Here is a 25,180-nt window from a genome sequence, read left to right on the forward strand (position 1 = left end):
TTAAAATCTCCTACATGCTTTATTGGACTTCAAAGAGTCTTATGAAATAACACAGAAAACCCCATGTGAGGGTGTCCAGAGGGTACAAGGCAGTCTGCAGCCTAGCACCCTCCTAAGACCAACCCCTGGCCCAAGATAGGATCCCAGGGTAAAGGCATGGCAGAATGGAGCACTGGGAAAATACCTTTACAGCCATAGCAAAAACAGGTGAGAGAGAGAGTTGTGTAGAGGATGGGCGGGGGGGGGGGGGGGAGTGGTCACACAGCAGACTTCTCATATACCATCTTCCTTCACCACCCCCTTCCCCAAAACGATTCTGTCCTTTTTTAAGCCTTTGGCCCAGGCAATGCAGTAATATGAAAATGGAGTCCGACGCGGGAAATATGCTGTGCAGGCACTTGGGAAATTCAGGAGATTTCTTTTTTCACTTTTAAACTGCTTTGTCTTTTGGTTCAAATAAAACAACATTCTTACCCAACGACTCCAGGACTCCACAAGAGCCCTATATCACAACTACAGCTCCCTTAGCCAGGGGAGCCGACTGTCCTGAGCCCTAGGAGTACTGATACTTGGGAGCTTTGGGGCAGCACCTCTAAGAGACAGATACTCCTGCAGTATGGGGGAGCAAGGGTAAGAAGGAGGCAGATGTGGGCAGGACAAGAGAGAAAAGGGGACTGCCTTATAGCCTATGGCTCTGGCATCCACTCAATGTCCAACTAAGAGAGGTCTCTCCTGATCCATCCCAAGCGTGGCCTCTCTTCAGAACTCTGGTGGCTTGCTCTCTGGGAATTGGTTTCACTGTCTCGTGGGACTACGGAGGCCTGAGTGAGCTCTAGGATGAGGTTCTTTCCACCCCATCACACTCCCAAAGAACAAACCCCAAAGATTAGGCCTGTGGCCCCAGTCTGGGGCAAACAGAACCACTGTGGGTGGAGTGAAGAGAACCTGAGGCACAAGTGTCAGAAGTTATTCCTCCTATCTTCCCACAACTGCTAGGGGAAGCTGGAGAGTGTAGGAGGGAAGAGCCTGAAACCAGGAGACAGAGAGAAACAGAAAACCAAACTTCGAAACTGGGACAGCAGAGACAGAAGCTGGACCTCAGAGGTGGAGCTGGGAGCTGAGGGAACAGCAACTAGGACATGCACTGAAGTGGAGGCGGAGTGACAGCGGCAGCCCATGGTTGGGAGGAAAGCAGGGCAGGCAGGCCATGGTGATCAGTTAATAAATTAACAATGAAGGACCCAAGGATGAGGGGGGCAGGTATGTACAGTGCCCAGACCCTGGGCTAGCCCCTACATTCCCCCCTCTAGGGGCCAGATACCTTAAAGGTGGTAAGGGAAGGGGAGGCAAAAGACCCAAGGAAGGACAAGTTGTCTCACCACTGCCACTCCTGTTCTGCCTATTTCTTAAGAGGCTTTTTAAAGATTTTGAGGGGAAATTTCTTCCTGCCTGGGCTAGAGTCTGTCTCCTCACCAACAGAACCATTATCATCCTCAGCCATGACCTTCTTGCCAGCCAAGTGAGGAATGCGTGTGTTTCGGCTGGCCTGCAGGGCTCGGCTGTCCCCAACTGGAGATGGTGTGTCTGGGTCTGGGGGACTGGGGCTATGAGAACGGGAAGAATCCAAAGTTGGGGAGCCACCAGGTGGGGCTGAAGGGCTCAGCTCCACCAGGCTGTGGGCCTTGTCCAGCCCATGGTTCAGCGCCAGTAATGCCTTCTTGGCCAGGGCAGGGCTGTCAGGCAGTTTCTCCACCAGAGATCCTGGGTGGACCCCCTCAATCAGCCGGTGGCTGCCATTGGAAGGCATGGCATTGAGAGCCTCATCTGCAGCTCGGCCCATCTGAGGAGGCTTGGGGGCCATACGCTGACGGTCACTCGTATGGAGGGAAGAGTCCGAATCGGAATGGGTCAAATCCCTGCAAGACATAGGACAGAGAGGAAGAAAAGGACATATACAGGATAGGGAGATGGAAAAAGGTAAAGAGGAGAAAGGGACATAAGACAGTGAGAAAGGGTAAGAAAATGAGGACAGAGAGAGGCAGGAGAGAAATAGAATGAATAAGCAGGTGAGAAGGAGAAGAATGAGTAAGGAAGTTGAAAAGCCATCAGTACAGCATAAGAGAGGAGGCAGGAATAGGGAATGGGGAAAAATTGGAGAAGAGATGGGGAGTGGAGAGTAGAATTGTAGAAGAAAAACAAAAAGAGAAGAAGGACCAGGGAGAAAAGGAAAAGTGATGGAAATAGAAGAAATGGGCAAAAAGAAACAAAAACAAATGTCATTATACTATCATCTGTCAGGCAAAGGGCTCTGCAATGCCTGGACCCCATTCCTGCTGAACACAATGGCCTTAAATTGGTACAATCATAGGCTTAAATTCTATAGGCATCCTCCTCAATTAAAATTTCTGCCTTCCCATAGCTGGCCAGATTTCTTAGGACTCAATCCTAAGCTGACATAGAATTTATATGCTGCTTTGAGTCACCATTTTCCACATCTTCCTCCCCCACTTACTCCTGTCTCACCCTACGATACTTCTGGACTTGGCCAGGCCCCAAGGAACAGGGCACATGCAGTTGGTGGGCCTGACCCAGGCTGGGAGAAGGTTAGAACAGCCTTGCAAACAATCCCTCACCCACTCCCAGAAGGCCAAGATGCTGCCTCTTTCTACCCTCCTAAAGACTTAAAGACAGTCATAATAGAGAAGTGTTGCAGAGTTCAGACTGAAGTCTACCATGGCAGCAGAAAGGGTGGGATCTATTTCAGAACTCTGCTGACAGGGAGAATGTAGGGAGCCACAGAAAGACAAGCTATTTGCCTTTAAAGGAGGAGTCAGAAAACCTCTGGACTCTTCTATGTGATCTTGGACAAGTCACCTAATCTTGCTGGTCCTCAGTTTTGGCCCAATGAAGATAGTAACAGCTCAATTATCTGACAAGACTATATGGAGAATCAAAAATGTTGGCAAAGCAATCAGAAGTGTATAAAGTATGGTAATGATGACAAGGCCGGCCAAGCTAGGAGGCCCATGTGGGGGCCAGTCACAATAGGCTTTCTTTGCAAGGCTGAGTTATGGGGACATGCCACTGCACACCAGACATGCACACACGGAGGCTAGTCCAGGAATTTAAGACCCTTTCAGGGACTGGCTGTTCCTAAGACCTTGAACTAATTCCGATGCCACTGTTCTTGCCTCCACAGACAAACTGATACAGATATGATCCTCTACCAATCCTGAACCCTTCTTCTGCTTTCCCAAAGGCTTGAGAACCCACTGCACAGGAAAAGGAGATAGCTAAAGGAAATGTGTAAATATCTGAGATAGGAATCAAAAGAAACTCTCTCATGAGTGGCAGAGGAGAACATCACAGGACCCAGAAAGAAGGAGACCAAGGTCAGAAGTTATGGAGAGTACCATCCCCTTACAAAAGTATAGGCAGTTTAGCTCATAACTATCATAGGGTTGATTTTCAGAGAATAACTCACTAAGCAGCTACCTCATGAGCCAGTACCTTCCTGGGAAGCAAAAAACAATTCCAGCTTCCATGCTACAAAAACTGTTTCAGCCACAGAATCTAGTGTTTACAAATATTCAGTCTCACAGTTGGTTTCATATGTCTGACACTGGTCCTAACTTCTATTTAAATCTGTCCTTGTTTCTCTAAGCTCCATAATGACTCTTCATATCCTTTCTTCTCTATGTACATACAAACTACTGAGCAAGGTACCAAGGAAGTCCTGGGGAGCAAGCACACTGAGAAAAAGAGCCCTCTAAGCTGAGAAGGTAAGGATCCTAGGAGCCTACCTTTCTAACACCAAGGAAAAGAGGTCAAAAGGTTGGGGCCCTCCCAGCCTCACTTCTCCTGACCCACAGTCCCATTTGGTCTTCATTTCCATCTTTCTATGACTCTGTCATCAACCAACAACTGAGAATGCTAAAGAAAGGTAAGAATCTGGGAGGATATCTGGGTGGATTAAAGAAGAGAAAGGCCCACTGAGGCAGGCCCACCTCCCCTCCCAGAATCTCTGAAGCCCTACAAGCCAGAAGTGTCCCTCCCCAAAGGCTAGGCTGCCTTGGATTCCCATCCCAAGTTACTAACCTTACTAGAGAGCCTGTTTGCCTTTAGAGATGATCCTCTGGTGCGTGGGGCAAAAGAAAATTAAGTAGTGAACAGGCCAGGTGGATGCAGGTAGCTCCCCACCCTGCCTCCCCACTGCCCTCAGCTTAGGCCTTGAAGCACGAAATTCACATCATCCCTAGTTCCCCAATCCAATTCAGTCCTCTCCATCTGTACTGGGAGGAGGAGTTTCCCTAGGCATCCAGATGAAAATGAGGATGAGTGAAGATATGCAGCTCTGCTGAGTAACAATCCTAGCAAGGGCAGTCCCTTTGTGGAAGAGAAAGGAATGGCCCTCCAGGATAATTATTCAGAGGTTCAAGGGGCACAGCTAGAGAGATGAGCACCCAAAGTAAGGCAGGACCAAAGGAAAACTACAGGGTAAGTGTGCTGCAGCCCAGCAGCCAGGACTGGGTTATGGTCACAACTAAAAAGCTAAAAGGCAATTCTAGACTAGAGAGAGAGACTTTTTAAGAGTCTTCTAAATTTGTTCGAGGCAAGGTCAAGCTTTGACCTTAGCCTGTCATCTTGAGGTATTAGCAGGGAAAATCCCTACAGCTGCTAGACCAGGCTGGGGAATAAAGCCTTTCACTAATTGTTTTCCAATTCACTTATTGAGACCTTGTGGAAGGACAAAAAACATTCACCAGAGTGTCCTGAATGGAAAGCCAAGTTCTGGTCAGCATTCTGCTCCTAAGTAGCTGTGGGTCTTGGGGGAAATTACTTAACCTTTTAAAACCTTATCTTCCTACCTTCAAAATGAGTATTTTAATACATGCTCAACTTTTCTTATGCCAAATTCCCAAACTTATGTTCTCTCTTCTGTACTCTAATTCCATGAATGATACTATGCCCATTTAGTTACTCAAGCTAAAAACCAAGGTGTCATGCTAGATTCTTCTCTTTATTAAACATATCTTCGACCACCTAAGACCTCATCACTGCGTCTAGTGGTCTACTACAATGACTTCCAAATTCCTGGAGTCTTTGCTATCCTTACTGCATATAGGCCATTATAATGTTATTTCTAAAGTCCAAATCTGACCACTTCACTCTCTTTTAGAAACCTTTTTGCAATTCCCCACCTCCTAAAGGATAAAGGCCAGAGCTCTTAGCCTTTCCAAACCTTCCATCATTCTAGCCTCATATACTTCTTTCTAACAACAAATAACCAGTATTTTAATAACAAATAGATATCTTGCACTTCCATGTCTCTGATTATAATGTTTTCTTTGCCTAGAATACTTTCTCCTTTCCTTGCACACAAGGTGTTAGTAAAGGTCTCTTCTCTCTTGTGAAGCATTCCACCCAGGTACACACTATTAATCATTCCTCCTTTCTCAACATGCCCATAGCACTTAGCAGACTGTTCCACAATTACTTATTTACCTCTCCCAGACCACACTGTAGTTCATGATGACCAAAATTGTAACTTATCATCTGTGAATCCCCATGCCCAGTAGAATCTGGCACAGAGTAGATATCAATAAGTATTTTGTTGAAGGAGTAAAAGAAGTAGGGGCCCACTAAAACAATTGATGTAAAAGTGCATAGTTTAGGCAAAAGTGCTATAGGATCATGAAGAAAGAAGGTTGTTACTCATTTTTAGAGTCAGCAAATCCTAAACAGAGAAGGAAGGAAGGTGTGGGAAATTAGGCTGGCCTTAAAAAGGAGCCTCGAGACAGGAAAGGACAGGACAAAGGGGAAGATTCTCCACAGCACGCACCTCCAGAGTTGACCAAGCAGCAGCCAGCAGGCAGAGGCCAAAGTCAAAGCAACAGAAAGGGAAGGAGGAAAGAGAAGAAAGACAGCTAATACCCCAAGCTCTCTGAATGCCCAGGCATCACAGCGGAGCTGCCAGAAGGGGGCGGGTCAGGGTGGGGATCCGTCTGGAGGAAATAGGAAGTGCTGTGGTGGTAATAAACAGGGTAGACATGGACGGTGGTGGTGGTGGCGGTGGCGGTGGTGGTGGTGGTAGTGGTGGTGGTGGTGGTGGTGGAGGTGGTGGTGGTAGTGGAGGTGGTGGTGGAAGAAGAGCAGGAAGAAGCAGAGGCAGATGGAGGGCTGGTCCCGTGGCCTTCAGAACTGAAAGACTGTCCAGATGAAAGACTGCGCATTCGCCGCAGAGATACCCGGCTTGTCAAGAAGTGGCCAGCCTCGCCCTCTACCAACCTCTGAGATCCCAGGCCATGCTGTGGCTCCATCAGGCGCTGCCGGACACTGCTCTGCAGACTGGGGGCTGCAAGAATGAAGAAAGAATGAGGAAGGGTCAATCCACTTTGGGTGGCAGACAAGCAGGTGCCCATAGACAACTGTCTACTGGAAACCATTCTGAGCCTCTGATACTTAATCTGGTGAATGGAACACCACCTCCCAGAAACCTCCCACCAGGGGTCCTGAAAGGATGGGCAATTGAAGATGAGGTGCCCAGGTCAGTTTTAGTGACAACTCCAAAGGAAGGAGACCTAAGGCCAACGTCTCTATAAAGGGAAGTGGCAAGGCAGTTAGTGGGAGGACACAGGCAGGGCAGGGGGGGATAAGGACTTGGGGCAAGGTCCGGGAGAGCACTAAGAACCAGCCTTTTCAGAAAGCCAAACTCAGGAAATAATTCACAGTTTAGACAAGGAACTATATAAAAACCTGTTCATCAGGTCATTATTAATAATTGTGTGAAAGTAAATATAAAGGTGGAACAATGGTAATATACCCACTTGCTAGAAGACTATAGAGATGAAAAGCGATGCTTATAGAAAGATTTTAAGAACACAGAAAACCTACTGAAGTGCTCAGGGGAAAGATATAAATTATATTAATAATCCTTGAGCATCAGAATATAAAACACAAGTTTGAAAGTAGGCCTTTCACTTCTAGCTATGACCTTAAGCAACTTAAATCTTCATCTTAATTTATAATTAGTAGCCTTCAGGCTGTTCTGAGACTTCAAGATAATATCTTTAAAGTATCTGTCACAGGTCATGACACTCAATAAATGGTAGTAGTTTTCATTATCTTCACTACATTAAGGAGTTTGTCACAGACAAAAGATTGAAATAACAAGTGTTCAACTGTGGTAAGACTAGGGGTGCTTTTTTATGCTACTATTTACTCTTTTTTTACTTCCCAAATTTCCTCTAATAAGCATAGAAACAATAATGATCCAGTTCTTGGATGAGGCTCTTGGAAGACAATAACCACCAGGCCTGGTGAAGGGGTACCTGGGCCCCAGGTAACTCAGGAATGTATCACAGCATCCCCTTGGGCTCTATCTAGGCCCCAGCTGAAAAGAGGCACAGACCTTTGTCTCCTCCCTTCTACCATGATAGATGGACCATCCTCCTTTCCTCCTTAAAGATGCAAGAAAGAACCAGGTTATAAGGGAGGACAGAATCCTTATAAAGGCCACCAAGGAGAGAATACAGTTCCATAGTAATGAAGAGTTGGGAGGCAGGGCTTCTACAGTTGGTGAAGAGGAAGTCTATAATAGTTAGGGAAAGAGGGAGTAAGAAGGTAGAAACACTGAGGAAAGGGGAGAAACATGAAAAGAGAAAAGAAAGGGTTAGCCTTTCCTTTCCTTTCCTTTCCTTTCCTTCCCCTTTCCCTCTCAGCCCAGCTAGAAGGCCACCAGGACATTTGGGTAGCTGGGCTGAAGAGAGAAGCCTCCCATTGCTCTCAGCTGAGCAGGCTGATTCTTCTCACCCCCGAACCTCTCCCTGCAGTTAGTAGGGCCAGTGCTGAGGGTATAGAGGGAGTGTGAGGCAGGCAGGAGAAGGTGCCCATGGGGTAGCAGTGTTGGTTTAGTGCCGAAAGTTGGAAAAACAAAAGCCCCAAGGGGCTCCTCAAACCCGGATATTTCCAGAGGGACTGATCATCCGAGCCGGTGGATGCAGAGCAGAGAGAGCGGTCACTGAACCTACGCCCCATCAGCCAGGCAGCATCTAGGGTCAATAGCCAGGCCAAAAGGAGAAGAGAATCTGATTTATGGAGGGCTTCAGCCTGCCCCTCATTAGGATCTAGGAAGGGCAGAGGAGGGGCGGGCATCTCCACGCTAGTGAAGGTCCCTCCCAACCTGGAGAATACAGAAACTTTTAGATCAGTGAGTCAGGATCCAGCTCTACCTGTCACTGATCCAAACTTTATTAGGCCATGACTAATATATCCTAACAACATATCAGAGCAGGGAGATAAAGAGGCTTGGCCAGGGGTGAAGTATCATTGGAGAATTTATAAAATAAATTTTTTCTGGAGTGGGTGATGAAGGAATCTGGCCCTCTGAAAGTAAGCTACTAAACCAGCCCTAGCTTTCAGCCATCCCTTCTGCTCTGATGGGATATGGGCCTACGATAACACCTGACCATAAGGCCTATTCCATTTACCTAAAATAACCTCTCATCCATAGAAAAATTCAACTGTGGGCCAGTAAAGGGAAAATCCCCTCATTCACTAAAGAATTTCCACTTTGAGCCTAACCTGGGCAACTTGGTGAGAACTTGTCTCAAAACAAAAAATAAAAAATGAGAATTAGCTCAGGGATAGAGTGCCCCTGGATTTGATCCTCAGTATTGAAAAAGAAAAGAAAAAAATCCCACTCAATGTTGTCCTTTCAGCCCTGTTCTACTCTGCTCTCATCACTTGTAGGGGACAGAAGAAAGAGGAAAGACCCAGGATAGAGGATGGGGAGGTCCAAGAGCTCAGGTGGAGAGCCAGACATGCTTGTGCAGGAGCTCCCTCCTAGGCAAGGATGCCTTCCAGCTTGGAGCCTTTAGGGATGGAGCACTGGAAGGGACTGTTGCTACATGGGCCTCATACAAAAGAGAGAGAGAATGAGACATCAGTCCATTCATCCACCTTAGCAATTAAGAATAAAAACCATGAAATGAAAACAAATAAGTGCAATAAATAGTCAGAATGAATGCCATTTTTACATTGTGGATCAAAGTCTCTAAAGGAGATTATTTTTTATAAAGTAGACAGTAAGAGGGAAAGGGGAAAATAAACAAAGAAACAAGGAGTAAAGGGAGACACACTTAACACAGTGGACCTACAAGGACAGACAGAGCTTATAGCAAGGAAGATCCACCAAAAGGACAACTATAAAGAGATATCCTGATGCGATTGTGCTTTATTAACCAACGTCATGAGGTAAACCATTTTCCTGGTTTTCTGTCCCTTGCACTGTTTAAGCCAAGCAGAGGCCACAGACTTCTCAACTTTTGTATCAAAGTCTCCTTCCCTATCCACCCACCAAAAAGGCCACCTACACTGCATGGACAAGGGTGATACAATCTCCTCATCCATGTCATCCACATCGTCTGTCATGATGAAATGGGCAGGGTTGGGGCGCGTGCTGCCCATCCAACTGGGGTCTATGTTGAGAGCAGTCACCAGCGAGTGGATGCCAGGGTTGTTGACAATCTGGAAGCCACAGAGGATCTCAATCTGCTGCCAGCGGTGGAGGCGTTCCCTGAGTGCTGCTGTCACCTCACTTAGTGCTTGCCTGAAGACAGACGAAAGAGAACTGCAGGCATGGACTGTGTAGAAGACCAGTAACAATGAGGCTCCTTCCCCAAGGAAGAAGTTGGGAGATCAAGGTGGGAGTTGGATAAGGTCAGGCAGGAGATCAGAGCTTTTATTCCATTAGTAAGAAAATGGAATTGGGGTTAGAGGACCCATATACCTTCAAATTCTAAAGATGGTATGGACATTGTCAGAATTGATAACTGGTGCTACTTACTTGGCCGTTAGAATTTTATGATCCACATCATCCAGGGAAGAGCTGTGGGCCACATGGAAGGTACCAAAGAGTGTGTTTCTCTTCTTTTTTATTTTCTCAGCCTGCAAAAATGAGGCCCTCAGTTTAAAGAGGGCAGGGATTAGTGGGTGGAAGAAATGAAAAGGGCCTTCCTGTGGCTGGATGCCCCTCTCAAGCTGTACAAGGAAAAGGAAGAAAAATAGGGAAAGGGAAAAGGAATGGAAGGGGAAGAGAAGGAAAGAGAAAACAAGAGAAGCAAAAGGTTCCCCTGTCGTGCTTTAGCCCCAGGAGGACCTCTTTCCCCATGGCAGTGTGGGGCTGGCCGAGCTTCATCTTTCCCAGAAGTCAGGAGGGAGTAGCCCTACACCCTCATTCCCTCCTCCAGAGGTTTGAGGACATTATCAGGAGCTGTACATTAGGAAAAGAAACAGAACCCACCACCAGGACATCTTTTTGCCCAAAGAAAGGGATAGAATGAGGCTGAAAAGAGGAAGACGGGCAGGTAAAAGGGAGGAGGACAGGGAGGAGAAAAGAGGGAAAAAGGAGGGCCACAGGAGGGCAGGTCTCACCCCCTCTTTGGCCACCAGCAGCTGCTTCTCAGCATTTTGCTTCTTGATGTTGTAGTACTGCACCTCCACCTCATGTGTCAGCTGCAGCCACTTCTGCAGGGCCTCTGGAGCATACCACGAGCTGTGTGATTCCAGCTCCTTCTCTGCTTTCCTCAAGGCCTCCCGAACCTATGCAGCCAACAGGATGTGACTCTGTTTACTAATTCTAGGATCTTCTCCAACACTTCTGTGTAATGCTTCAGAATTCAGAGCTCTTAAATGCTTTAAAACTCTTGCAGGAGGGAGAAAGGCAAGGATTGTTCTCTGTATTTCATATACAAGGAAGCAAGCTCAGGGAAGGAGAGAAGCCCACTCAAGGTCAAGTGTCAGCTAGAACTCAAGTGAGAGGTTTATGCTCTAGGGCACTCTTTCTATCACTTTCTATCTCTTTCTATCCCCTGACTGTCCTGGTCATGCAGCCAGAAATCTTCCCTAATCTCTTCAGAAACAGACCAACTAATGAATCATCTTCCTGAGAGTTTGCTTGGACCTCAGAATATTAAAGAAAAGACATTTAGTTGTAAATCTGGTTCTGGTCCCTGAACTTGCTGTATGACTCTGTGCTTCCTATAGCAGATCTTAATTCAGTGTGGACTAGAACATCCTCCAGTGCAAATCCAAACTATCAGTAAAATGATATCAGTACATGGATATCTCAGGAGAGATATCCCTATCATGGAAAGTATGTGAAAAAAAAATCTTGTCAAAGAAGCCTTGAAAACAATGCCTACTCCAGAAAGCCATTGGCCTGAATGTTCTTCAAAGTATTCTCTAGCCCAGATACTGTGTCTATGATTCTCTCAGTGAAGAGAACAGGTAGGCTTTGGAAATTACTGTCTAAAGATGGAAGACAATGAGTATGTCCACACCTAACACAATCATTCCCAACAGAGACTGAGAAAGGAAAAAGGACCAATGCATAGGCAGAAATCTCCTCCTGACTTTCTCTGTGAGGAACACAGAGTAAAGGAGATAGTCGTGAAGCACTCAAGCATGAAAGTGCTGAAAGTACAGACACATTATATACCCTGGATTCCTTGCTATCTCATCCAGGCTACCAGATAAGTGTCCCAAACACCGTCATCTGAACAATGAACTTCAGCTGGTCAAAATCCCAGAGAACAAGGATTGAGAGCACTCTCATTATCCCCAGCTTCAGTCACTGAGGCATGTATCCCATGGTATGCCTGAGGCTCTGCACAGCTTAGGCTAGACCAGGAGGGCCTTAGCTAGAGACATAATACCTTTCTTCCTTTGAAAGCCAGTGAAAGTACCAATCTTCACCTGCTTTATGTTCCTTGAAAAAGAAACTATAAAATGGCCCACTCCTCATTTTATAGATTTAAAATAAAGACCAAATGCCTTAGAGATTAATATACCAAATCTGAAAATTTATGATCAACTTCTACATTAAAAGCAGTTAAAGCAATGAGATAAGCTTAGGAGGGAAGAATGAAAGAAGAGAAAGGGGGTAAATGGAAGTATGATAGTAGAGGACACACACAAAGGCTCACCAGGCTCAAAAACTAATGAGAAAAGAAATTACAAAACAGGGACTAGGGGAGATCAGAGGCAGAGCGAGAGAGAGAGACAGACATGGCTTGCCACACATACGTAACAAATGCCTGAAGGAAAAGAAGGAACTAGATGGGCAGGTCAGAGTTCACTAGTCCCATTCTTTTACTCTATGTGTGTAGTGCTGAAATCTTATCACATACTGGAATCACATGGGAGAATTTTTTTCCCTATATAAAACATTTTTTATTGGTAAAATGAAAATTATCACACATGTGAAAATTTTTAAATACTGATATCTGGACCTCAATTCAGAAATTCTGATTTCATTGATCTGGAATACTGACCTGGGCATCAAAAGTTTTTATTTTTATTTTTAGAAAAAAAAAATTTTTTTTTGGTACTGGGGATCGAACTCAGGTCCTTGTGCTTGCGAGGCAGGCGGCGGAACCACTGAGCTAAATCCCCAGCCCTGTTTTGTTTTATTTTTATTTTTTCACAAAAGCTTTTAAAAGCTCAAGTCACAGCCACATGTGGTGGCACATGCATGTAATCCTAGCATTCGGTAGGCTGAGGCAGGAGGATCACCAGGAGTTCAAGGCCAGCCTGGGCTACATAATGAGACCCTGTCTCAAAACAAAACAAAAACAAAAACAAAAATTCCACAAGTCATTCATTCTATTATGCAGCCAAAGTTCATAACCACTGATACATGTTTATAAATGTATGACTTCTACTTCCCAGTAGGAGGCTACTAGTACGTCATAGTATAGACATAATTCTGATCTAACACAACATGCACAAAAGCTCTGGAAATTATGCAAATTATGAAAATTGAGTTTTCAAATAATTAGAGAGTTGTAGACACAAGTAGGGCTAGGTTTGCAGTTCTCTAAGAGTGATCCAGGGCTTCCTAGGTATCTCCCAAGACTTTCCAGAGCATCTATGAGGTCAAAACTATTTTCGTAATAATACTAAGCCACTACCTTTCTCACCCCTTTTCTCTCACAACTAGACTGTGAAGTTCTCCAAAGGATACATGATATGTGAAATCACAACAGTTTGAATACAAACTCTAATATAAGAATCTAGCTGTCTACTAAGCTATATATATTGTAAAAAGATTTGCAAAGTTATAAAAAATTATTTTTTTCATTAAATTGTTTTTATTTTGAAAAACTTAATAGTTTTTAATAAAATATGCTATTTGTGTTAACAGATAAGGCATTTAATATAGTTCTTTTAAATTAAATTAACAAGGGCTGGGGATTTAGCTCAGTGGTTTCACCGCCTGCTGTGCAAGTGCAAGGACCCGAGTTCGATCCCTGGTACCAAAAAAAAAAAATTAAATTAATAAATATTTTTGCCATTCCCCATCCTTCGTGGAATAAATAATTTTTTTAAAAAACAGGGTCTAGAAAAATAAATATTTTAAATTTTCTCAGTTCTACTTCCTAATGATAAATATCAACAGCAATGCCTCTATTAAAAATGCTAAAAGTAAAAGGGTCCTAAGATCAAAACATTTGAGAACCACTAGACTAGATGAATAAAAACCAAGAGAAGGGGCCGGGAATTTAGTTCAGTGGTTTCACCGCCTGCTGCGCAAGCACAAGGACCAGAGTTTGATCCCCGGTACCAAAAAAAAAAAAAACCAAGAGAAGGAAAAGTCTTTCTAAGTTGAACTGATAATTGTCAGTCATCATTTCCTGGAGGAATCTTATGATTCTATGAGGAGTCTAGAATTGGACTTGGCCCATGCCCAAGAGACATACATATGCAGTAAGGTTCATAACAGTGTTATTCATAAAAGCCAAAAAATCATAAACAATCCAAAAGTCCACCAAAATCAGAATTAACAAATAAATTATAGTGTACTTACACAATGAATTATTACTCAGGATCAGAAATAAACCAGCTATCACTACATACATGAATGACTCTCACAGACATAATATTGAGGGAAAGAAACCAAACAAAAAAGATTATATATGTATAATTTTTTTTTTTTGAGACAGGGTCTTTCTGTGTAGTTCAGTCTGGCTTTGAACTCACTGTGCAGCTCAGGCTGGCCTCCAACTCATGGCAATCCTCTGGCCTCAGCCTCCCAAGTGCTGTGATTACAGATGAATGCCACCATTCCTAGCTAATGTCATTTTTGTGAAGTTCAAAATGAGAAAAAAACTAATCTGGTTTAGAGGTTGTGGCTGTCATTACATTTAGATGAAATATTGACTATAGGGGCAAAAGTGAGCTTTGTAGGATATGAAGAGTTTCTTTATCTTGATCTGGGTGGTGTTTACACAGGTACATGCAGATGCAAAAGTTTACCAGTTACATACTTATGATTTGTACACTTTATGTAAATACCTCTATAAAAAGAAAAAGCAATATAACTCCTACCTCTTGTTTTTTGGGGGATTTTTTTTGGTACTGGGGATCGAACTCAGGACCTTGCACTTGCAAGGCAGGCGACGGAACCACTGAGCTAAATCCCCGGCCCTAGCCCTTGTTGTTTAAAATCATGGCAACCATCTTTTGCAGCTTCCCCACTACTTTTATTGGGAAAAACCCAGTGACTCTAGAAGATAGACTTGGAGCCATATTTCTAAGTCCTCACACATGAAACTTTCCAGCCAGACCCTCAGCCCCTACCCTTTACCCACCACTTGGTGAGTCCAGGAATTTGTAGATTCTCCTACCTGCTCCAATTCTTCCTCAGCATATTTTTGGCGACTCCGCTCATTCTCAGTACCCTCCCGCAGTTCCTTCAATCGCTGAGCTTCCTGCTTAGCAACGTTGATCTCATCGCGCAGCTTCTTCTCCAAATGGACCTTCTCCACTTCCACTGTGCGGTGCTCCTCCTGGGCTTTGTGCAGCCTGGAGGTGGGGGGGGGGGGGTCGTAGGGAGCTGGAGAAGCCCAGGCAAGGATGTGGCAGCCAGTAGGCCATGAATCATGGCAGCGAGAAGGAAAACGAGACACCCTCTCTCAACATATACAGTATTCTCCCTACTCTGCTGACTGTCTAGCTCTGAGCTAGCTCAGGGCAAACAGAAACCACAGTCATTACTATAATTCTCATATTGGCCATCATTTTACTGCTAGTAATCAAGGTTGTAAAGCCAGTTTCCCAGGCATCTGAATCCCTCCTCTAAAATATACACATACTAAAATCCTAACAACTACCAGTTTATAAGAGATTTCACATTAGTCTTCCTGGCAGATAATGATATACAGTTAACATTATCAGCCCGGGACAGATGTGAATACAAAGACTTGAAAGAGGGACAATAACTTGCAGGAGGAACTGAGGATGGAATTAAAATCTTTGTAACTTCAAATTCCATAATTATTCCTCTTATATTTTGATATCTAGAAGGTTCCATAAATGTAGACTATCTTGCAAATAATGCAAAATCCAGGGAAAATGTACTGGATAAGACATGACTGAGGTGGTAACAGGAGGAAGGCTTAAGGAAGATGAGTAAGAAATTATTGAGCTATATCTCCTAGATTCCTGAATTCTTTTTTTTTTTTCTTTTTCTTTTTTTTTTTTGGTATTGGAGATCTCTTGCACTTGCGAGGCAGGCAGCAGGACCACTGAGCTAAATCCCCGGCAAATTCCTAAGTGTCAGTTCCCAGAGGAACAGAAAAATTAAATTCATGCCAAAGGCAGTGGGAGGGTGCTGAGAAAGCCCCTGCTCTCCTAAGATCTGAGTTCCTTTCCTAAGGATCTTACACAATGAGTAAGATCTCAAGGGTATCAGCTATAATAATCTACTCTTGCACCCACCCACACATCCTTCTGTTCACTGCCAAAAACCTTCCATCTAACCTTCTTCCTTCCTCTCTTCTTTTGTCCACATGACTATGTTAATTCATCTATCCATCTACCAGTCCATTCACTCACCAAATTCTATCCAGTTCCTACTAAATAGCAAGCCCTTGATAAACCTAAATATATGTAGATAAATCAGAAAACTTTCTTCAACTGAGCTCATGACCTAGTCTAACAAAGACAAGTAGATTGATAACTGTCTACAGTATGGTAAGTTCTGCAATAAAGAGATATTCCTGGTGTTGTGTGAGCCCAAAGGGTGGAGTAATTAACTCTACCTGAAAGGAGTCAGAGAAGGGAAGACCTGTTCTAGACCCATAAAAAAGAGTAAGAATTTATTAATCCCTTTGAAAAAGGAAAGGATTTGGCTACTGTCTGGTCTTACTACCTTAGTAGGAGCTACCAGGTTACTAAAGGACTAGGATAAAAGGGTAAAAGGATGACAAGGAAGAGAAGAGATATGAGTTAGAATTGAGGTATAGAAAAGTAAAGATATACTATATAACAAGAAGGACCCACAGAGAAAAGCCCTGACCATTGAGTTAATTAAGAATATGAATCAGAAGAGGCAAATCAACCTTTTAAAAATCACCAAGTCCACAGGTGTCAGTGGCTGAGGCCTCAAAACATGTAGTGGAATAAGAAAGCAGGGAAGAGGAAGAAATGTTGGCTACAAGCTTCCTGCTGACAACTGTACTCTTACCTACTTTGGCCCTGGAGTAAAGAGAGTTGAACCTCCTCAGATGTACACCAGATGGCACTATGTGCAAGCTAAAAAAAAAAAAAAAACCCCAGGTGGCACCTTTCCCCACCCCCAAATCTTTCCTGTTGAGTATCCTCCTTTATTGTACTCTTCCTCCTTTAATGTACTCTTCTGTGACCCAGTGACAAGAAATTACACCAAGATGGATTTGGTTCTTCACTGAAATATTGTCCTCTCTGAAAGCAGCCTCTTCAGAAAAGCCAATACTATATGATATGTCCTCTTTCCAACAGGACTCTTAAAGTAGAACTGAGCCTGACCCACTTTCATACTCCCAATAGGGTCTAGAGGAGAGAGATCAATAAATACCATTGGGTACAGAAATGATACAAATACGTGTACAATCAGACTCTGCCTCACTCCAAGGCAACAATCAATCAGCATTATGAAGCAGAAAATTAAGTAGCCTGATTACCTGGTTCTAAAGTCCTGGATCTAATAAGTTATATATCTGTGGACAAGTTTTCCTATTTCTTTGTAGCGAAATGGGAATCAAAATTCTTGCCTGCCTCAAAGAATTATTTTGAAACCCAGTAAAATCCTAACTGGAACGTACACATAGCATTACATTTACTCACAAAATATCCGGAACTCTGAAAAAAAAAAGAAAAAATAAAAAGAACTCTGCAAAATAAAGCTCTGTGGTGTCTGGCAGTACAGGTCTATTAAAGTAAGGAGTGACAAGGTCACACGTGGGCTTGGGGCGCTGTCAGAGGAAGGTATGTGTGCGCATGTGTGCAAGTGGGGATGGGGTGGGAGTGGGGGTGCCACAGTAGTCATTAAGATCAGGAGGCCTCAGGGAGCAGCCAGGGCTAGGAGTTTAGTTTTAGCGCCAAACTTGGAATGCCTCCTGCCTAGATTCTTTTGTCTTTGGAATGAAAACAGTACATATTTTTCAGACAAATGAAGTATGAGGATTGCTCAGAGTGCAACATTTATCCCTAGTTAGCAGAGAGGTCCTAGGCACAAGGGCCCCAGCAGAGTAACCAGGAATCAGGTTAGAGATCAGACCTTCTTGCCTCCCTAGAAACCCATGGAAACAAATCTGGTATCAAAATTCCCAGCCTACTACTACTGATATGTGACCCTCATCAAAGTATTTACTCTTTCTGAACCTTTATTTCCTCAACTCTAAAATAAGGATAATAAGGATAATAATACCTAACTTCAAAGGTCATAGTGACTAAAAAGCAACAGTGCATTTCATCACTTTAAAAATGTCTGGCTCATAAGAAATCCTTTCCCCATCCCTCCAAAGAAAATACTATCTGTCATTTAAAAATAACAGAAAGGATCGGATTTTATTTCCTTTCACAAAGATTTCTGCAAAGACTTCCCAACTGGAGTCTCTAGGCTACAAGAGTCATTTTCTAAGACAGTCCTGAAGTGGGCCTCTTTTTCTCTAAGACAAAACACCAAAAACCTGTATTGACTCTCTATTGCATCCTACAAAACCTCTTCATGTTCTTCATGTGTTCTCAAGGTCCCAGGGATCTGGCCCCACCTTAAACACAACCTGTACTCTAAGGACCTCCCTATCCATCTTTCAAGTCCACTTCCTTAGTCTCACATCCACTGAGCTCCTGAATCTGTCTTTCCAGTCCTTAGGGTTCTTTTCCTGTGAGCTGGCAATGAGTCTGCTTAAAGGGCACCCTCATTACTCCTTCTCATGTGTGGGCTTAGCTTTCGAAATGCCAGTGAATTCCTTACAATTTCCAGAACAGACTTGGTTTCTGGGTGTCAGTAAGTATAAGAATTGACTGAATGACTGGCTTTCTCTTTTTTCAGCTCAATCTTCTGACACAGTTTTTAACTGATGTTTTGTTCAACATAATCCCAGACTATTAGAGCTAGCAGTGTTCTCCTAGAAGATACTACAGTTCTCCTAGTTCAAGCCTTTTTTTTTTCTTTTTCTTTTTCAAGCCTTTCTTACTGATGAAGAAATATGCCAGAAGGGAAAGGATTTACCCAAAGATATACAGGTCATATTTATGAGATTTAGACTGTCCATAAAAAAGAACTAAGGGCAGAAGGAAAAGACGTCTGTGAGGTTTCCTTGGGGAGCAGTGAAGAACAGTTCATTTTATCTTCTTACATGGGATGAGAAGGGAAGCAACCCAAAGGCAGGAAGAAAGGTAGTATGACCTCTAAAAGACCATCCAACCAGAGAACTCAAAACCACTGACAGGTACACATTTCTCCCTCTGAATAAAGGGAGAATCAAGCTTTTCCCCAGGAGGAGTAATTGCCCAGGGAACTGGAAAGGCAGGAAGCTAGACTCCCAGTGCAGTTCTGGAAGGACAGCTCAGCCTGGATAGGCATGTCAGTATGGTCTCAGAGGCCAGGTATCACACACTCAGTTGGAAACAGGAAGCTCCCAAGATCTGGAAGCACCGGGGCTGTGGGAAAGGAGCAAGGCCTTACCTTTCCTGAAGGTCATGTAGACTCTGCTCAGCTCGGTGTAACCCTTCCAAATCCTTCATCATCTTCTTCATGTGCTCTTTGGAGTAACGGTTCTGGATATAGGCAAACCAGCAGCCACCCACACCAATAACAATAGACACCACCAGCATGAAGTCCTTGAGGTGATTGTGGCGGGTCACTGCCAGAGAGGGGAGGACACGGTGAGTCAGAGCATCAACAGTACACTTGGCCTTGCAAATTCCCTGCACCCCCTTCTCCCTGACACCTCCATTTTTCCATTACTCATCATTTTTCCTTTCCCTCTTTCCTTTCCCCTGCCCCTTCCACTACCTCTACCCCTTTGCTCCTTTTCTTCCTATTTCACATTATCTATTATACATTTTAGTACTTATTTACACTTTCACTTTCTCACACTAGAGAAACCATTTGGTATTTACATGTGTGTCCTATTTATTTCACTTAAGAGTATTGCCTCAATGTGCATCCACTTAGCTATAAATGTCTCTAATTTCTCATTTTTTATGGCTGAGTAGTACTCCATTTTATTTTTTAAAAACCACATTTTCTTTATCCAGTCTCCAGTTAAAGGGCATTTGGGCTGTTTCCAAGCTTTAGCTATTATAAATTGTGCTGCTATGAACATGGGTGCACATATATCACTGTGGTATGATTCTTTTAATTCTTTGGAGAAGATACCCAGCAAGGGAATAGCGGGGTCAAATGGGACTTCCAGTCCTAGTTCTTTGAGGTATCTCCATACTGATTTCCACAGTGCTTGCACCAGTCTACACTCCCACCAGCAGTGGACCAGGGTTCCTCTTTCCCCACAGCCCCACCAGCATTTGTTATTGGTTGATTTCATGATAGCAGCCATTCTTTCTGGAGTGAGGTGGAATCTCAGCGTTGTTTTCATTTGCATCTCTCGAATGACCAGTGATGTTGAACATTTTTTCATGTATTTATTTGCTATTTCTACTTCTTTGTGTGAGAAATGTCTGTTCATTTCAGATGCCCATTTTTGGGTTGGGTCTTTAAATTTGGGAGGTCTGATCTTTTTAAATTCTTTATAGATTTGAGATAGTAGACCTTTGTCTGAGGAAAAGCAGGTGAAGATTTTTTCCCACATTGTGGGTTGTCTCTTCACACTGCTGGTGGTTTCTCTTGCTGTGCAGAAGCTTTTCAATAAGAAGAGATCCCACTTGTTGATTGTTTGTGCTAGTTCACGGGCAACTGAGGTTTTGTTCATAAATCTTTTCCTACATCGCTGTCTTCAAGAGTTCTACCTAACCTCTGTTCCAACTGGTTCAGTGTTTCTATTTTAATATTTAGATCTTTAATCCATTTCGATTTTAGTTTAGTGCAGGGCGAGAGATATAGGTCTAGTTTTAATCTTTGGGAAGTTGAAACCCAATTTTTCCAGCACCACTTATTAAAGAGGCTATCTTGCCTCCAGTGAGGGTGTTTGGCTCCTTTACTGAAGGTAAGATGGCTGAGTGTGTCTGGCGTTGTTTCTGCATCTTCTAATCTGTTCCACTGGTCCTCAGGTCTGTTTCTTTGCCAGTACCATGCTGTTTTTATCACAGTAGCTTTGTAGTATAGTTGCAAGGTGGGGACTGTGATACCCCCTACCATGTTTCTGTTACCTAGAATTGCTTTTGCTATTCTGGGTCTCTTCTTGTTCCAAATGAATTTTTGGATTGTCTTCTCAAGGTCTGTGAAGTACGCTGCTGAGATCTCAATTGGAATTGCACTGAATCTATATGGCAGTTTTAGAAGTATGGCTATTTTCACTGTATTGATCCTTCCTACCCAGAAGCAGGGGATGTCTGTCCATTTTCTGATATCATCTTCAATCTCGCTTTTCAGAGTGCTATAGTTTTCAGAGAAGAGGTCTTTGATTTCTTTCCTTAGGTTGATTCCTAGGTATTTCAGTTTATTGGATGCTATTGTGAAAGGAATTATTCGCCCTATTTCTCTCTCAGTGAGTCTGTTGTTCATGTAGAGGAAAGCTATTGATTTTTGTGTGTTGACCTTGTATCCAGCTACTCTACTGAATTTGGTTATTAAGTCTAGAAGACTTCTGGTGGAGTTCTTGGGGTCTTCTATATAGAGTATCATGTCATCTGCAAATAATGACAATCTGACTTCTTCTTTTCCCATCTTTATTCCTTTTATTTCTTTCTCTTGTCTAATTGCCACGGCTAATGTTTCCAAAACTATACTGAACAAGAGTGGTGATAGTGGACATCCTTGTCTTGGTCCTGATTTTAGTGTGAAGAATTTCAGGTTTTGACCATTTAGTATGATATTGGCTGTTGGTTTTTCATAGATAGCTTTTATCAGTTTGAGGTAAAGACCATCTATTCCAATTTTTTGTAGGGTTTTTATCATAAATGCATGTTGGATTTTGTCAAATGTTTTTTCTGTGTCTATGGAGATAATCATATGGTTTTTGCCCTTGGCTCTATTGATATAGTGTATTACATTGATTGATTTGTGTATGTTGAACCATCCCTGCATCCCTGGGATGAATCCCACTTGATCAGGGTGTATGATCTTCTTGATGATCTTCTGCATTCTATTTGCCAGTATCTTATTAAGGATTTTTGCATCTGTGTTCATTAGTGAGAATGGCCTATAGTTCTCCTTTTCAGTTGGGTCTTTCTCTGTTTTGGGGATCAAGGTGATGCTTGCTTCCAGGAATGAATTTGGGAGGATTGCTTCCTTTTCAATTTCATTGAAGAGTTTAACCAGTAGTGGCAGTAGTTCCTCTCTAAATGTCTTGTAGAATTCAGCAGTGAAGCCATCAGGGCCTGGGCTTTTCTTAGTTGATAAGTTTTTAATTACATTTTCAATTTCATTGGTTGATATTGGGTTGTTTAGAATTTTTAGGTCATCTTTGTTCAACTTTGGTAATTCATTATGTATCTAGGAATCTGTCCATTTCTTCTGTGTTTTCCATCTTATTGGCGTATAGGTTCTGGAAGTAGGTATTGATGATCCTCTGGATTTCTTCTGGGTCTGTTGTAATTTCACCCTTTCCATTCCTAATTGCATGGATTTGGGCCTTTTCTTTCCTTTCTCTGATAAGGTTCGCTAAGGGTTTGTCAATTTTGTTGATTCTTTCGAAGAACCAACTCTTGGCTTCATTGATTTTTTGTATCATTCTTAGTCTCCATTGCATTGATTTCTCCTCTGGTCTTTATAATTTCCTCCCTTGTATGAGCTTTGGGGTTGTCCTGCTCTTCTTTTTCTAGAAGCTTGAGGTTCAGCATCAGGTTGTTTAATTGGGTTCATTCTGTTTTCCTAATATGCGTATTCACTGCTATGAATTTCCCTCGTAAGACTGCTTTCATTGTGTCCCATAGACTCTGATATGTTGTACTGTCATTGTCATTTAATTGAAGGAACTGATTTCTTCTTTAATTTCCTCTGTGACCCATTGGTTATTCAGAAGTGTGTTGTTCAATTTCCACATGTTTATGAAAGTTTTCCAGTTTCTTTTGCTATGGATCTACAATTTCATCGCAGTATTGTCTGATAATATACAGGGGATAACTTCAATTCCTTTGCACTTAAACATGTTCTATGCATGAGTATGTGGTCTATTTTGGAGAATGACCCATGTGCAGCTGAGAAGAATGTGTATTCTGATTTTGTGGGGTGGAAGACTCTGTAAACATCTGTTAAGTTCATTTATTCAAGAGTTCAATTGAGTTCTAGTATTTCATTACTTATTTTTTGTCTAGTTGATCTATCTATTTGTGATAGTGGGGTATTGAGGTCCCCCACTACAACTGTATTAGTGCATATATGACTTTTCATGTCTGTTAGTATTTGTTTTATGTAGTTGGGCACAGTAGTGTTTGGTGCATAGATATCTATGACTGCCATCTCTTCCTGTTGGATTGTTCCCTTTACAAGGATATATTGTCCTTCTTCGTCTCTCTTAATCAGTGTTGGTTTGGAATCTACTTGATCTGCCAAGAGGATAGCTACTCCTGCTTTTTTTCGGGTTCCTATCACATGGAGTATTGTTTTCTACCCTTTAAAACTTTCAGTCTATGAGTTTCCTTTTGAATTAAGTGTGTTTCTTGTATGCAGCATATTGTTGGATTTTGCTTCTTGACCCATTCTGCCAGTCTATTTCTTTTGATTGGTGAATTGAGACCATTAATATTGATGGTTATAACTGAAACGTATTGAATTATCATTGCCATGGCTTTTTCTTTTTGTTGGGTCCTCCCCCTTTATATTTAATTTTTGTCGCGCCAGATGGGTTCATTCTGCTTTGCTTCCTGGGGTTGTGATCCTCATTGTCTGTTCCTAGGATATTGTGTAAAATTTTTTGGAGCCATGGTTTGGTATTCATGAAGTTCCTAAGGTGCTCTTTGTCATGAAAGTATCTTATTTCTTCATCAATTTTGAAAGATAGTTTTGCAGGGTACATCAATCTGGGTTGGAGGCTGTTTTCTTTTAGGGCTTGGAATATGTCACTCCAAGCTCTTCTTGCCTTGATGGTTTGTGTTGAGAAGTCTGCTATGATTCTGATGGGCTTTCCTTTGTATGTGATTTGTTTCTTTTCTCTCACTGCTTGTAGAACTTTGTTCTTCTGTTGAGTTTCTGGAATCTTAATAATTGTATGCCCATGTGTAGATTTTTTTTTTATTAAGGCTATTTGGAGTCCTATATGCCTCACTTATCTGTATGTCAAGTTCTTTTCCCCTGCTTGGGAAGTTTTCTGCCATTACTTCTGTGAAGAGTTTTTTTATGTCATCTGCACTCTCTCCTGTTTCTTCTTTGACTTCAATCAGTCTTGTGTTATTCTTCTTTGCATTGTCTAGCAGCTGCTGGATTGATTTCTCATGTCCCCTTACAATTTTGAAGCAATTTTTCTTTTCCTGGTCACTAATTGCAATCTTATCTTCTATATCTGAAATTCTGTCCTCACATTGGCTCATTCTGCTGTGTAGACTTTCAGTGGAGTTTTTCATCTCCTGGAAATCTATTTGCATCTGTTTCATGGATTCCATTTGTTTCCTATGTTGGGATTCCATCATGTTCCTCAGCTCCTCTCTAGATTTATTAATCATGTCTTGCACTAGGAGCACAATCTCTGCTGTTATCTGAGAAATTATTTCTGATTTCATTTTTTCCAGATCCTCTTTTGTTGCCAATTCAAGGGGTCCAGGTGGTTGAGTATCAGAGTGTTCCATCTCATTTCCCTTTAGGGTTGCTGTAGGTGATCTGAAGTCTGGTTTTGAGACTTATTTGTCTTCTCATTTTGACATGGGGAGGTTGCTGTTGGCGCCTGCATGGCTCACCTCCTCTGAGCTGGGAGAGGTGGGACAGCAGCTCAGAAACCCCTTCCTCTGGGCCGGGAATGGCAGGATGGATGGCGCCCCAGAAGCCCCTTCCTCTTATCTGGGAGCAGTGGGACGGTGGCTCAGAAGCCCCTTCCTCTGGGCCGGGAGCAGTGGGAAGGCGGCTCAGAAGCCCCTTCCTCTGGCCCAGGAGCGGTGGGATGGATGGTGGCCCAGAAGCCCCTTCCTCTTATCCAGGAGCAGTGGGACGGTGGCTCAGAAGCCCCTTCCTCTGGGCCAGGAGCAGTGGGACAGCAGCTCAGAAGCCCCTTCCTCTGGGCCAGGAGCAGTGGGACAGCAGCTCAGAAGCCCCTACCTCTGGGCTGGGAGCAGTGGGACAGACAGCGGCCCGGACGCCCCTTCCTCTGGGCTGGAAGTGGTGGGACGGATGGTGGCCAGCAAGCCCCTTCCTCTAGGCCAGGAGTGGTGGGACAGTGGCTCAGAAGCCCCTGCCTCTGGGCCGGTAGCAGCGGGATGAATGGTGGCCCAGAAGACCCTTCCCTACTACCACTTGTTAAAGAGACTATCTTTCCTCCAGTGAAGGTGTTTGGTCTCAAAGGTGGACAACAGGCTGGGTGTCACAGGGAGGGGCCCATAAAGGACTAGAGCTTGCCCTAGGATAGCTGCAGGGGCCGGTGGATACATATACAGGGCATCCGTTGGAAGCTCTATGCCTCTTCTTTATATTCTTAACAAAAGTCCAAGGTTCCCTTTTTCAAACAAGATTCAATGAAATGACAACCTTCCTCCTATTATTCCCCAAACTACAAAATTCGCAAGGTGCCAGGCAGATTGGGCCTAG

At 43.3% G+C, this 25,180-nt stretch overlaps 1 protein-coding gene across 3 annotated transcripts in view; it reads right to left on the reverse strand.

Annotated features, from left to right (window-relative positions):
- Stim1 (stromal interaction molecule 1) overlaps nucleotides 1-25,180 on the reverse strand; it is a 232,239-nt gene continuing 207,059 nt past the window's right edge. The window contains exons 6-13 of one of the 3 annotated variants that reach the window (XM_004863333.4): nucleotides 19,016-19,193; nucleotides 14,691-14,868; nucleotides 10,435-10,602; nucleotides 9,848-9,948; nucleotides 9,375-9,610; nucleotides 6,289-6,355; nucleotides 4,099-4,135; nucleotides 1-1,916 (exon numbers count right to left, since the gene is read on the reverse strand). In XM_004863333.4, coding sequence (XP_004863390.1) covers nucleotides 1,872-1,916; nucleotides 4,099-4,135; nucleotides 6,289-6,355; nucleotides 9,375-9,610; nucleotides 9,848-9,948; nucleotides 10,435-10,602; nucleotides 14,691-14,868; nucleotides 19,016-19,193 — 1,010 coding nt within the window. In that variant the 3' untranslated portion in view covers nucleotides 1-1,871. Of the gene's footprint in view, nucleotides 1,917-4,098; nucleotides 4,136-6,288; nucleotides 6,356-7,958; nucleotides 8,052-9,374; nucleotides 9,611-9,847; nucleotides 9,949-10,434; nucleotides 10,603-14,690; nucleotides 14,869-19,015; nucleotides 19,194-25,180 lie in introns of all 3 variants that reach the window. The other 2 variants (XM_013064988.3, XM_004863332.4) reach the window with 2 other exon arrangements.

The sequence above is a fragment of the Heterocephalus glaber genome, unplaced genomic scaffold (assembly GCF_053883595.1).
Source record: "Heterocephalus glaber isolate CG9 unplaced genomic scaffold, H.glaber_assembly_v1.0 deba00001428, whole genome shotgun sequence".
Taxonomy (NCBI): domain Eukaryota; kingdom Metazoa; phylum Chordata; class Mammalia; order Rodentia; family Bathyergidae; genus Heterocephalus; species Heterocephalus glaber.